The 12,491-nt window shown below is 40.6% G+C and overlaps 2 protein-coding genes across 2 annotated transcripts; both read left to right on the forward strand.

Annotated features, from left to right (window-relative positions):
- Positions 1 to 1,308: 1,308 nt before the first annotated feature.
- On the forward strand, positions 1,309 to 7,287 carry LOC125012213 (creatine kinase U-type, mitochondrial-like). Its single transcript, XM_047592014.1, has 10 exons — positions 1,309 to 1,464; positions 3,224 to 3,393; positions 3,605 to 3,803; positions 3,900 to 3,995; positions 4,077 to 4,298; positions 4,420 to 4,505; positions 5,349 to 5,472; positions 5,574 to 5,708; positions 5,806 to 5,931; positions 6,993 to 7,287. Exons 2-10 carry the CDS (start codon positions 3,254 to 3,256, stop codon positions 7,107 to 7,109), a joined length of 1,245 nt encoding a protein of 414 aa, XP_047447970.1. The 5' UTR covers positions 1,309 to 1,464; positions 3,224 to 3,253; the 3' UTR covers positions 7,110 to 7,287.
- A 2,903-nt stretch (positions 7,288 to 10,190) lies between these two features.
- On the forward strand, positions 10,191 to 11,222 carry LOC125012513 (CD59 glycoprotein-like). Its single transcript, XM_047592498.1, has 3 exons — positions 10,191 to 10,306; positions 10,412 to 10,513; positions 10,686 to 11,222. The coding sequence occupies exons 1-3, from the start codon at positions 10,258 to 10,260 to the stop codon at positions 10,853 to 10,855; spliced, it is 321 nt and encodes a 106-aa protein (XP_047448454.1). The 5' UTR covers positions 10,191 to 10,257; the 3' UTR covers positions 10,856 to 11,222.
- Positions 11,223 to 12,491: the final 1,269 nt, after the last annotated feature.

Here is a 12,491-nt window from a genome sequence, read left to right on the forward strand (position 1 = left end):
TCTGATAAACTGTCTAATTCTTACAAGTAAGATGAAGGGTGAATCACTGATGACATTCTCTTCTTTAATCTCAGATGGTTCAACAATGAAATGAGCATCATAATAAATGCTGTAGTTTCAGGGATAGGTATTCAGGTGTGATAGCTTCTATACACGGCGCTTAAAGAATAATGCATAATATTAGTTTAAATCCAAGATTTCAACGCATAAAGAGAGAAAGACTGATTCAACAAATAATGCACTTCGTTTCAGATATGTAGCCCACCAATATAAATATAAAAAGTGAGATTTTAGTAAGGATTGGGGACATTGTTGAACATTGTATCTGTAACTACAGTGAGTCTTTTCCCTGTCTGATCTGACATGTGTTGGAAAGCGGAATTTGAGTGAGACAGGCCAGAGTGGGTGAAAAAAAAAGATGGCATGGTGTGAATCTCAAGACAAGTTGAGCGAGTTTTTGGAAGATGATGAAGTCATCATTCGAAGTGCTGTCAAAGACGTGTGCCGAGTAGCTACTGTAGGATTTGCAGTCAGCTTTAGTGCCGTTGCACTGACTGGAGGGTGGCAGTAGTGGGGCTGCGAGCATTTGCCTCTCAGTGGGGATTTTATAGCAGCTCAACCGACACAACTCCTGTTTCTGGGCGACAGATGGATGACAGCTAAAGTTTATGATAACACTGGGAATGTTGACTTTGCGGATAAACACGGACACACTGCGGCTAAGGGAATATTAGGAAAGTGTATCTCTAATGTAGAGACAGAGTGCATGACTATGATTAACAACATAGGTGTAGCCTGGGCTCTCCATAAGTTTTATTGAACCTCCTTGGGAAACATTTGCTTTTTTTGCTGCACTCATTATGTCTGTAATAAAACTGGACTTTGTATTGAGTGATATATAGCTATAATCAAACCTTCAGAGACGTTGACTCTATCTGAGATAAGATAACCGTGACCCACATTTGGATCACTGTAAATGGACCCTACAACACGTACAGCATGACTATTTTACAATTAAGTAACAGGAGGATAGTGTCACATGTCTTACAGTAGGTGGCTTTTTTTTTTTTTTTTTTTTTGAGTTAAAATACATAACAGGGAATTTGTCTAAATAATCCCTTATGGTTAAAAACTCCACTGACACTATTTAATTTAAATTGTCAAAGCAAGTAGTTGAAATAAAAAATAAATAATAAACAGGATGGAAGCTTACAGTGAGTCTGAATACGGCATGAAAAGCATCCATGTGTGTGAAGGTGTAGGCAGACACGATGACTGACAGAAGGAAGAGGATTTTCTGTGTGTTGCCCAGTGAGCGGCTAATCCTGAGCCCGTGGCCCCGTCTCTCCCTGATCCAATCCCCGTTCTTCAGTCTGCTCTCAATTTGCAGATCGAGCATCTCTGTGCTGAGCTGCAGGAAACGCTCCGGCCCTTCCGTCACATCCAGTCTTCAGCTATTCTGAGGTGAGTGATGACTTCTAACTTCTGCAACACCCCAACTCATATGTGCTTCTTCCTTGCTCCTGTGTGAACACTTGTCCCGTGGAGAAGTGAATTAAAGGTCTGGTTAAAGGAAAACTTGTTTGCAATTCGATTTATTTATTTATTTTTTGTCAGAGTTACAGAGGCGATAAGTATTGAAACATTTTAAATACACTGTCACAGAAATAATGCTTTTTCTTTATATTCTGCACATAGACATGTATGACACTGTATTGTATTGTATAGCCTACACAGCAGTCACTTGCATTAGGTCCTCTTAAGCAGGGACCAGTAATCTGTCAATAAGTATTCATCTTAAATTTATTCTTTACCAAACCTCCGGCAACGTCAAAAATCTACCACCATCAAATCTCTCCCCACACACACACATCACTCTACAATCTCCCCACATTTCATGAAGGGTCAGAAGATACAGATTCCTTCCATCTCTACTTTCCTTTCTTCATTTAGTCATTAAATCTCTGATGAGAATCCCTCTAATCCTACCTTTTCCACACTATTTAAAGTATTCTCCTTCCTCTGACCTGACCTCACTTCATCTCTCCTCTTACTCCTTCCTCTGTTTACACATCTTTCTGATGGTTTTCAGTGAGAAAACAACAACAACAGCAACGCTTCTTTCCCTCTCTCATCCTTCCTACTATTATCATTTCCTCACCACACGCCCACACATTATATCAGATTTCTTCGGGCTTGTCTTGCGTAAGCTCAGCTGAAAACCTCAGGTCGTCAGAAAGGATCATGTGTTTGTCCAGAGCTGATGCCAATTCCAAGCAGGAACTTAAACTTCACGTCACAAGCTGCTACTATCTGGTCTTTGTGTGTGGGTGAAAGAGAAAGTGGGAGGTGGCTCTGGTTATTTATGTAAGACAGAAACAGAATTTGTAATAATTTTGATCTAAATTATACATATATATATATGTGATTGTTTCTATTTACCTCGGCTGTGCTATTAGTTTTAGATATAATTTGTCCTTATCTTTTGTGTTCATTGATTGGCAGGGTTTTGACAGAGCACCCGTCTCAGCATCCAACCACATATCATGTGATCACCTGAGCTGATGACTCTCTCAGGGTGGCCAATCAGAAAGCTTAGGTCTGCTTCGTCAATAATCTCATCCCTCAGACAGCCAGCGTATCTGTTACTTAAGTCCTTGATAGTTTAATGCAATTAGACGTTTTGTCTGAGTGTGTGAATGTGTGTGTCGGTGCATTTTAATTCATATGTAAACTTGCTGAACTGCAAGACTGCAAGAGGGGAGAATATCCAGTTTTAGAGTGGACCTGGGCAAAATGTGATTTAGTTGCTGTGTGTTCTCCTCTGAGTATGCTGGTCAGAGAGCGCTGCATAAATAAATACAAAACAGAAATTATATTTCATATGCAACAGCGTTATTTAAATACTTAAGTTACAACCTAAACCTAAATAATCAACGTAAAGGCCTGATTAATCCTGAAAACGCGTTTTGCTGTACCACAAACACTCTTCTCCGCTACAGATTGTTTTCTGCCTGCTCTCATCTGCGCTCTGCACTGTCCGGTTCAATAATCTTATTCCCAATTATCAGCTTCCTCCGAATGCCATCTGTGACCTTTAGACAGGACGCTGGTGAAGTTCAAACACGGTTAAACCAGTAGATCAGTATGCTCCGATGTGAGTGTGAACCACACGTTACAAATTCTTGGAAAGTAATTTTTTTTCTCTCTGACCTTTTACCAGATAAAAAAAGGAAAAAGAGCACGCATTACCATGGCAAACTCTTTCACCCGCATGATTTCTGGCCGTAACACGGCAGCGATTTTGGCCATTGGCGCTGGGAGTCTGGCATCTGGATTCCTCCTCAGTGACAGCACTGCCGCTGCTGAGAGGAGGAGGCTCTATCCACCCAGGTACATGTCTACGAATCTGTATGTGTGCACTTGTGGGAAATCTAAAGAAGAAAGACGTGTATTTGTGGATTTTCTTTCACTGGAAATGTCACCAGGAGATAGTACAATATGTATCTATATACTGTAGATGTTTAGTAAAATTCATTTTATATGTATATGTACTTTGACTTAATTGCCAAACATTAAGTTACCTATTGATAACTTTCTACAGCGCAGACTTCCCCGACCTGAGGAAGCACAACAACTGCATGGCAGCGGCCCTGACCCCAACCATTTATGCACGCCTGAGAGACAAGACAACACCCAGCAACTGGACCCTGGACCAGTGCATCCAGACCGGGGTGGACAACCCTGGACACCCCTTCATCAAGACTGTGGGCATGGTAGCTGGAGATGAGGAGAGCTACGAGGTTGGAGTTACCGTCTTAAGCATTGGTAGTTATATTGTTCGTGTTTTCACGTCTAAAAAATGTGGCAAATGAGAGCTTGATTTTTTCCCCCATCAGGTGTTTGCTGAGATCTTCGACCCTGTTATAAAGGATAGACACAACGGCTATGACCCTCGCACAATGAAGCACCCCACTGACCTGGATGCTTCCAAGGTTACAAACACAAATCTGTTCACCCCTTTGTTCTCGTTTCACCACACTGTTTTGGTAACCTGACGCTTCCCACTACCTCAGGTGACCTCAGGATTTTTTGATGAACGCTACGTGTTGTCATCTCGCGTCCGCACCGGTCGCAGCATCCGTGGGCTGAGCCTCCCTCCCGCGTGCTCTCGCTCTGAGCGCCGGGAAGTGGAGCGCGTGGTTGTGACGGCTCTGTCCGGCCTGAAGGGAGACCTGGCTGGTCGCTACTACAGCCTGGGGGAGATGACTGAGAGAGAGCAGCAGCAGCTCATTGACGTTAGTGGCTACACAACACATGCATGCACTCGAGGACAACGCTGGCTTTTTCTTCTCCAACTCACTTTTCGCATCTAACGCCCCCTCCCTCAATTCCTCTGTCCCTTTGCTGGCTAATCAGGAGCACTTCCTGTTTGATAAACCTGTGTCACCTCTGCTCACATCATCTGGGATGGCCAGAGACTGGCCTGATGCTCGCGGGATCTGGTAAGACAGGGTACTTAGTGTAGAAGAAAACCTGCTTTTTTGTAGTTTTAGAAAGCTTGTAAAGCATGTAGTTAGTGTATAAATAGCTTAGAATCCAAGTTTCGTAAGATATATATAACTTTGAGATTTGAATAGAAACAGTATTTATTTTTTCACTGGAACAGGGGTCTTTAACGTTTTTCAGGCTAAGGAAACCCAAACTGATGGAGAGTGGTCTTCTATTATACTGGGCCTAGTGCAAATTATAACTATATATTATAATTAGCATTCTGCATTTAATATTAAGTTATTTAAATAATAAACAGGTTCTATTTTTTATTTTTTGTGACAAAACAATCCATTTTAGCCTCAGTAGTTGGCTGACAGGAGCGAGCTGCACTGTTAGCTTCTCTTCTGCTAATATCTCAGCATGCTTCTGGGATTTTACCTGGGGACTGAATAGGCTCTCGGGAACCTGACAGAGTCAGTGTGTAGTATGTGGCCTGATTGGCTCAGCAGTGCTTAGATTGACAGGTGTAGTGCGGCACTGTGTGTGAAATGGTGCGCTGTTGAGGCAGTGTGTTGACTTGAAAGATAATGTCTTCTGCCTCCTTTTATCACTTTACTAAAATGTGTTGGATTTGTGTTAATGTGTATGTGCAGAAATTTAAATTTGTGGGTGAAAATTAAAAAAAATATATATAAAAATGTGTAATCAACCAAAGATTTTGCAGTCTTTGCTCATGCCTCTATTCATCCATTACCTCTACAACTCCAACTTCAGGTTCATTTCTAAAAGTAAAAGTAGAGTTTTTTCCTATATTATTCTTAAAACCCTGTACCCATCCATTTGATCTGACTCAGGCACAACAACCAGAAGAACTTCTTGATCTGGATCAATGAGGAGGACCACACAAGGATCATATCCATGGAGAAAGGAGGAAACATGAAGAGGGTGTTCGAAAGGTTCTGCCGAGGTCTTAAACAGGTATGCCTGTGGAAAATGAAGCGACAAGGCCTCACCTTCTAAAATTAAAGTTTATATCTCAAAAAGCTCCAAACATTTAAAATATAAACTTGAACTTCTAGGTGGAGCAGCTCATTCTGGAGAGAGGATGGGAGTTCATGTGGAACGAGCGTCTGGGCTACATCCTCACCTGCCCCTCTAATCTCGGCACCGGGCTCAGGGCTGGTGTGCATGTTCGTCTGCCCCTACTCAGCAGGGTAACGCAGGAATCATACTGGCAGTTCAGTTCAATTCAATTTCACACACTTGCAGCAAAAATGATTTGAGATTTGCGTGGTGGTGTTTATGATCTAGGACCCTCGCTTCAAAAAGATCCTGGACAACCTGAGGCTACAGAAGAGAGGCACAGGAGGAGTTGACACGGCTGCTACTGGAGACACCTTTGACATCTCTAACCTTGACCGTCTGGGCAAGTCAGAGGTAAGTACCTAGGGAATTAAGACAGCAGCTAAACCAAGCAAAAGTCAGAAATGAACCACAGGCCAGGAGAGTCACAGAGTCAGACGAGGGAAGCAAACATCCACAACACAACAGGTGTGGGCTCTGAATAATCACCCCCCTGCTGTTCTTTAATCTGTAATCCAGACAGGCAGGGATGTGCCAGTCGAGGTCAGAAGACTGCCTTTCAAGCAGAACTTCTTTACAGGATGTGTACCAACAGGTGTCAATCACATAGATGTGTAAGGTCCAGACCTTATCAGGGGGATACTTCCAAACTCACTAGTTCAGAACAGATTTGTCCAACGGTTTAAGTTCATCTGCCTTTTACTAGAAGAAACCCTTAAATGCATTTACATTTACATATCTATCAAAGCCAGCCAAGTGCTTGCAGTTGTTGGAGGGTTTCATAACATACGCACCAGTTTGTTCTAGTAGATGACCGACAACACAGAGCATCAAAGTGACAGTCATTTAAAAGTACGAGCCCAGGAGGACATCTATAAATAAATAATAATTTTACTGGTGTTCCACTTGTCAAACATACTTATCTTTACATTTAGAGTAAGAAAAACACTGTGATTGACTCTTAAATGTAAGTTAATAATTAAGAAAAGGTTCACGAAAAAAGATTCAAGATTCAAAGAGTTTATTGTCACATGCACAGTATGCACAGTATAAACCTTTAAAGTAGAATATAAAAAGATACAAATAATACAAGACATAGAATGACTAGCACAAATACCCATGTCCAAATGAGAGTGTAACAAAACAGTGAAGTGAGACGTAAAAAGAAAGGGAAAACAGTGCAGGAACATGACATGAAGTAGTCCATGATTACAGACTCCAGAGGAAGTGAACATGCTGAATTTTTGTTCATTTCACTTATTTCAACTCATTCAGCACGTGAGAACAAGTAATCACTGGAATCAGCTGGAGTACGACCTGTATAATCCTCAGTCAGGTCATAGAACCGAATCAGAACCCCCGCGACAACATTGCATGTGCCGATACCTCGACTAATGTTATGTGGTGCTCCACAGGTTGAGCTGGTACAACTAGTGATCGACGGCGTGAACTACCTAATTGAATGCGAGAAGAGGCTGGAGAAGGGGCAGGACATCAAGATCCCTTCCCCGATTGCTCAGTTCAGGAAGTGAATCTCACCTCTGCTCCAGCCCTAACCCTGGAATAGAGCAGGTGCTCCAACCGCTGGTCGCTAACTGTTGGTCTTATCAGATATAAGTGGCACGTGTAGCTGCGTGCTAAGTGATGTGCACAATACATTTATGACATGTACATGAATTCTTAACACAATAAACTCTCCTGATAAACAGAGTTGTATTGTTTGCAGGCGTTGTGGTGGTTTTTACAGCCTCTTAGAACAGGGGTTTTCAGCGTTTATCAGGCCAAGGACCTCCAGGCTGTTGGAGAGATTAAGTGGGGCCCCCTACCTACTATATGTGTTCTATATTAAAGCCTAGACCTAGTGCTATTTATAAATATACATTATTATCATCAGTTTGCATGCAATATTAAGCAATTCAAATAATACACAGATTCAAACATTCTTTTTTTTTTTCATTTGTATCTGCAACAGTAGGGTGGTTATGCAACTGCCGTAAACATAAATAAACCTAACTGGAAGACACAGTTGACAGATAAAGAAAATAATTGACAGATTCAAGTTTTGATTTTACCCGGGGACTGAATAGGCTCTCGGCCAATTGCGGGAATCTGACCGAGTCAGCATGTCATATTCCGCCTCGTGATTGGCTCGGCAGCGCCAGGGGCGTGTCCTACTATGTACAGGAGGCTTTTAGATTGACAGGTCTCGACTAGTGTGGCGCTCTGTGTGCGCTGTCGAGACAGCCCAAGTATTGCATGCGATTGAGCGAAGTGCTGACTGAAACATAACATCTTCTTTCTCCATTTATCCCTTTACTAAAATATGCTGGATTCACGTTAATGTGTATTTAAAGAAACTTAAATTTGTGGGGGAAATTCAAATATATATATATATATATATATATATATATATATATATAGTGGGTGGTAAAATCTTTGATTGATTAGACAACAGGGGGTACTGCAGTACCCCCTGTTGAAGACCTATGTTGTAGACTAGGGATGTCCGATATTGACTTTTTGCCGATATCCGATAATGTCCAAATTCTTAATTTCTGATTCCGATATCAACCAATATGGTATACCGATATATGCAGGTGTTTTTTTTTTTTTTTCAGACTAATTTTACGTAGCAAGCAACCTGTTAGCCACACTAGCTACACTCTGCTGTTGTTTTGGCTCCGGGTGCGGTTTGATAAGGTCATCAATCGCGGCAGCAGCAGCACAACCCGGGCATTATGTTATCTGTTTCCATTATTGGTGTTAAACTCGATAAGGATATGAACAGACATTACAAAAATAGGCTAATATTGGCCGATATATCGGACATCCCTATCTTAGACCATTTCAACTTGTGGGCTGGAAAAAAAAATAGTGTGTTTGAGACTTGTAAGACACATACCTTTTCAGATTGTTTCATTTAAACAGCAAGAAGTATAATAGAAATCAAATCATCCTAGTAAGGAAAGCCCTAAAAGTGAGTCTCCTGTCAGCTCCAGATAAACATTGTTCCTTCGGAGGGTTACCTGGAGGATATGAACCATTAAACTAAAAGTATAAGCTGCCATAACTAGCTCCATCTTACTGCTTACAGTGCCAGCAATCCTGTATTTGAGTATTTTATTTATTTTATTCTTATTAAATTATTAGGTTTTGATGCACCAATTACCCATGTAATTGAGTGTTTTAACTTTCTTATATCTGTTTCACTTTTACTGAAGTTGGACTCTACCTGTTGATCATATGATATTTACTTTGCCCACTTAAAGATAAAGGCAAAACATTAAGCTCAAAATGCTTAGCTCATGAAGCCATAATGCCACAACGCAAAAAAAACGAGCTATAAGTAGGTCACACAGAAAAGAAGCCACTCAAGTTGACTGCTCTACCCCTCCCACTGGCCCACTAGTTCCTCTTCTACCTTGAATGACAGTGTTACTGGGTCATGGCATTCTGCCACCTTTACACGGAGCTATGTTAGACAATAATGCCACGACCTTTGCTTCTTTATAATTAACTGCTGAACCTCTGCCAGCACAAAGAAGTCCGATCTGACTGCAGCATCAGGCTCCACATCCTTCTGATGATCAGGTTTTCTTCTTAGTTTAATAAATATAAATAAGACACGACAATATAATCAGGAAGTAAAAGAATATAAATGAGTCTAAATGATGGATTACCTGTGGTGGTTAACCTGACATTCAGATCTCACCTGCTTCCCACACAAGGCCTTTAATCCGGAGGTAAAAGGCCAAGCTCATTACTGACAGACATAGCGACCAGACAGGACAAACACAGGTAGAAACATTCCCTCTTATTTACATGCCTAGAGGAATGAGGGAGTCTACTTCGTAAGTAAAGGCATAGTGCCATGAGAAATTAGTGTTTTAATTATTTGGGTGAGTGGTTCTTTCAAATCCTGCTGCTCGGAGAGTATTTCTGAGTCACTCTTCCTTTTCTGGCAGCAGATTAATGACGTAGATCTATTAATGCTATTAGAGATCCACACTAAAGAGCTGCTCAGAAGCTGTGTGTGTGTCTATGACTGAATGCCGGCAAACAATTACTGCTGCAATTATAACGATTTGAACGAGGCTAGGATTTAATTGATAGATGCCAAAATTGGATTTTCTCAGCAGGAATAGACAGATGAGTGGCGTTCAACAGGGTTTTCAGCCTACCCAAGTGTACCGTGAGCATCCATGTGATGTTTCTAGGTGGCCCATGAGAAGCACATGCTAGATAGGCTGTTGGACAGCAATGAGCACTAATATTTAACACCGAGCGGTTAAATATTAACATTTCCCGGTGACGATTCATTCCCAGCACCGCTTACTAAGGAGTCAAGTGTTTTGAGTAAGTTTCTTTCACGAAGGTGGGACAAATATGTATATACAGATATGTTTCAAATGTGCAAACACTTACTAATGCTGAAAATTCCTTTGCAACAAGAGATTAATGATGAATCGAAATCAATGCAATCAAAGATGCAATGCAATGCAATAAAAGATGACTGACAGACACTCCCCAAACACAATAAAATGCTGGAACGAAGCCAGTGTGGTGATTATTCCTGAGGTTATAAAAACTCACAAAGCCCTGAGTGAGTTTTAATTTGTTATCACAAGTCTTACGAGTTGTTGATCTTCCACTCTCTCCTATTTGATCAAAAGGCTCAAAATGAGGCTGCTTGTATCTCTGGCTGTCATCTGTATAACGCTGTCAACAGGTAAGATCTGCAATGATGGGCAATCAGCACAGAAATGAAGGATAGAATTGATTTAATTAGTATTGTGTGACTTTCTGATTGTCATGCATCTTTCTTTGCCTGTAGCGAGCGGGTTAAAGTGTTACACCTGCTGGGGAGCAAACCCCGGCACCTGTAACGAAGTATGGCAATGTCATCACCATTTTGACCGCTGTTCCACGACCATAGGTAGGCTTCATACCTCCACTGCCAGTGGCTTATACATCATGTATTATGTATTGCATCAGTGCCTTTCAAAGTCTTTAATCTGAGCAGTAGTTCTGTGAATTATTAATTAATTATTAATTATTCCATATTTTAATATATTCAGTTAAACTTTTGCTGTATTTCTTTGGTGCAGTTTCTGACAATCAGATCAACAAACAATGCATGAGAAGCGATATGTGCCATATAGTTCGTTCGACGGGCATCAAATGCTGCGACACAGACCTGTGTAATGGAACAACACGCAACGGAGTCAGCGTTCTTCTTCTCCTAGCACCGTTGGCCATCATCATGCGCTTCATCTGAAGCTTCAGGTCCTAATTTGTAGATTTCACGAAATAATATCAGATGTGGTTCTTTACATTTCCAAACATACACCCAAAGTGAAGGAAGCGTAGTGGTAATCTACGAGCTGGAAAGAAAAAAATGTGGTCGTCTTTCGGTGAGAATTTGCTCTTTGTACTGAATCTGTCTCTGAATTTCCAATAACTTTTATGTTTTGTACGTGTCCATATTCAAAAGTGACTGTATAGTTTGAAATATTTGTGCTGTATAAATGTCATGTACCAGATATGAAATGTATATTTTTTAAAAAATAACATATTACACTTTGTGAAACTATGGATGATGATTAGTCATTGTTTGCTCACGTATAAACAAGACCTTTGTCACACCTGTTGTCATTCAGACTGGATTTTTTTTTTTTGTTTCATATAAAGATAAAAAAAATGTCAACATACCGAGAGAGTATAACTACTTTGATCATACTAAAACTACAGACAATTAATTAATATCTGGTGTTATATTTTAGAAGAAATTAACTTGGAAAAAAATACAGCACAGCCATTGGCAGAATGTGTGTACTTATAGAAACCAAGCAGAAGAGGGCAGTATAGGAGAAACCACAAAATTGGTGAGATTATAGGTCAGAAAAATAATATGTATATGAGTGCATCACATATCACAAGTGTATTATTACATCACCTAGCTTCTTTTAACCGCATTTAACTTAATTGTGCACATAAACATGTCACTAAGAAGAATCTGTTTCAGCAGTGTTTCGATATGTCTGCGTCAGGGAAATAGAGGGTGTGATTATAACATAATTCTATATTAAACTTAAATAAATAAATAAAAATAAATAAATAAGAAATTGGGACATTTTTGGGACTGTGCAGGTCAGAAAGAGTCCAGACAAGACGATCATCTGTTCTGATCTCTAGTCAGAGTGAGCTATTACTGTGATTGTGTATAAAAATGCCTTTGTCCAGTCGCCCTTGCGGTAATGTGTTTTGCAAATTAAAAGGCGAAACACAACAACTGGAACTTGACCCAGCAGTCGCTCCAGTTACTCCTCCCATAGCCGTGTGTAAAGAGGAAGGGCAACATGAAAACATATTCTCCTGACCTATTTTCCTAACTAAAATTTTAATCACCACAAATGTTACGACACATCACCATATATTTTATGTGTCTGCGTGCCAATGCAATAAAGAGTCGCAGTAGATTGTGAGTTAATCATTTTACTACTAGAGATTTTGCTTTATAAGTTCTCAACTAATTACGCAATATCAAACGTATGGCTTTTTATTACTGGCAGCTACATAATATTCTTTGTGGACTCTGGTCAGATGCTCAGCACAACGAGAAAGACTCACAACTGACTCACAAGTCAAGTAAATCCTATTAGGCAGTGGATGAACAATGCACTTTGTGTAATGCTGTTGACATGTTTTCTCCAGGGTCAGGTGGTGGTGTGAACTTGGTTTAAAGTTCTTTAAAGAGGCGCAGAGAGCTACAAGGCTGTCAGCGTTGATTAATCTGTGTGAATGTCCAGCTACCGATGTCGGTACGTTATTGTGAGGTCAGCTCATCTCATGCTCTCTCCACCACATAAAACATATACATTTTCACATCAGCGACAGTTAATCTGACACCGGTC

Source organism: Mugil cephalus, chromosome 8 (assembly GCF_022458985.1).
Source record: "Mugil cephalus isolate CIBA_MC_2020 chromosome 8, CIBA_Mcephalus_1.1, whole genome shotgun sequence".
NCBI lineage: Eukaryota > Metazoa > Chordata > Actinopteri > Mugiliformes > Mugilidae > Mugil > Mugil cephalus.

Bases quoted from the DNA above. Each gene is read 5' to 3' on its own strand.
- LOC125012213 (XM_047592014.1), top strand. From the start codon at position 3,254: ATGGCAAACTCTTTCACCCGCATGATTTCTGGCCGTAACACGGCAGCG. The intron at 3,394-3,604 runs GTACATGTCTAC...AACTTTCTACAG, and splicing joins AGGAGGCTCTATCCACCCAG to CGCAGACTTCCCCGACCTGA. The intron at 5,709-5,805 runs GTAACGCAGGAA...TTTATGATCTAG, and splicing joins GTCTGCCCCTACTCAGCAGG to GACCCTCGCTTCAAAAAGAT.
- LOC125012513 (XM_047592498.1), top strand. From the start codon at position 10,258: ATGAGGCTGCTTGTATCTCTGGCTGTCATCTGTATAACGCTGTCAACA. The intron at 10,307-10,411 runs GTAAGATCTGCA...CTTTGCCTGTAG, and splicing joins CTGTATAACGCTGTCAACAG to CGAGCGGGTTAAAGTGTTAC. The intron at 10,514-10,685 runs GTAGGCTTCATA...TCTTTGGTGCAG, and splicing joins CCGCTGTTCCACGACCATAG to TTTCTGACAATCAGATCAAC.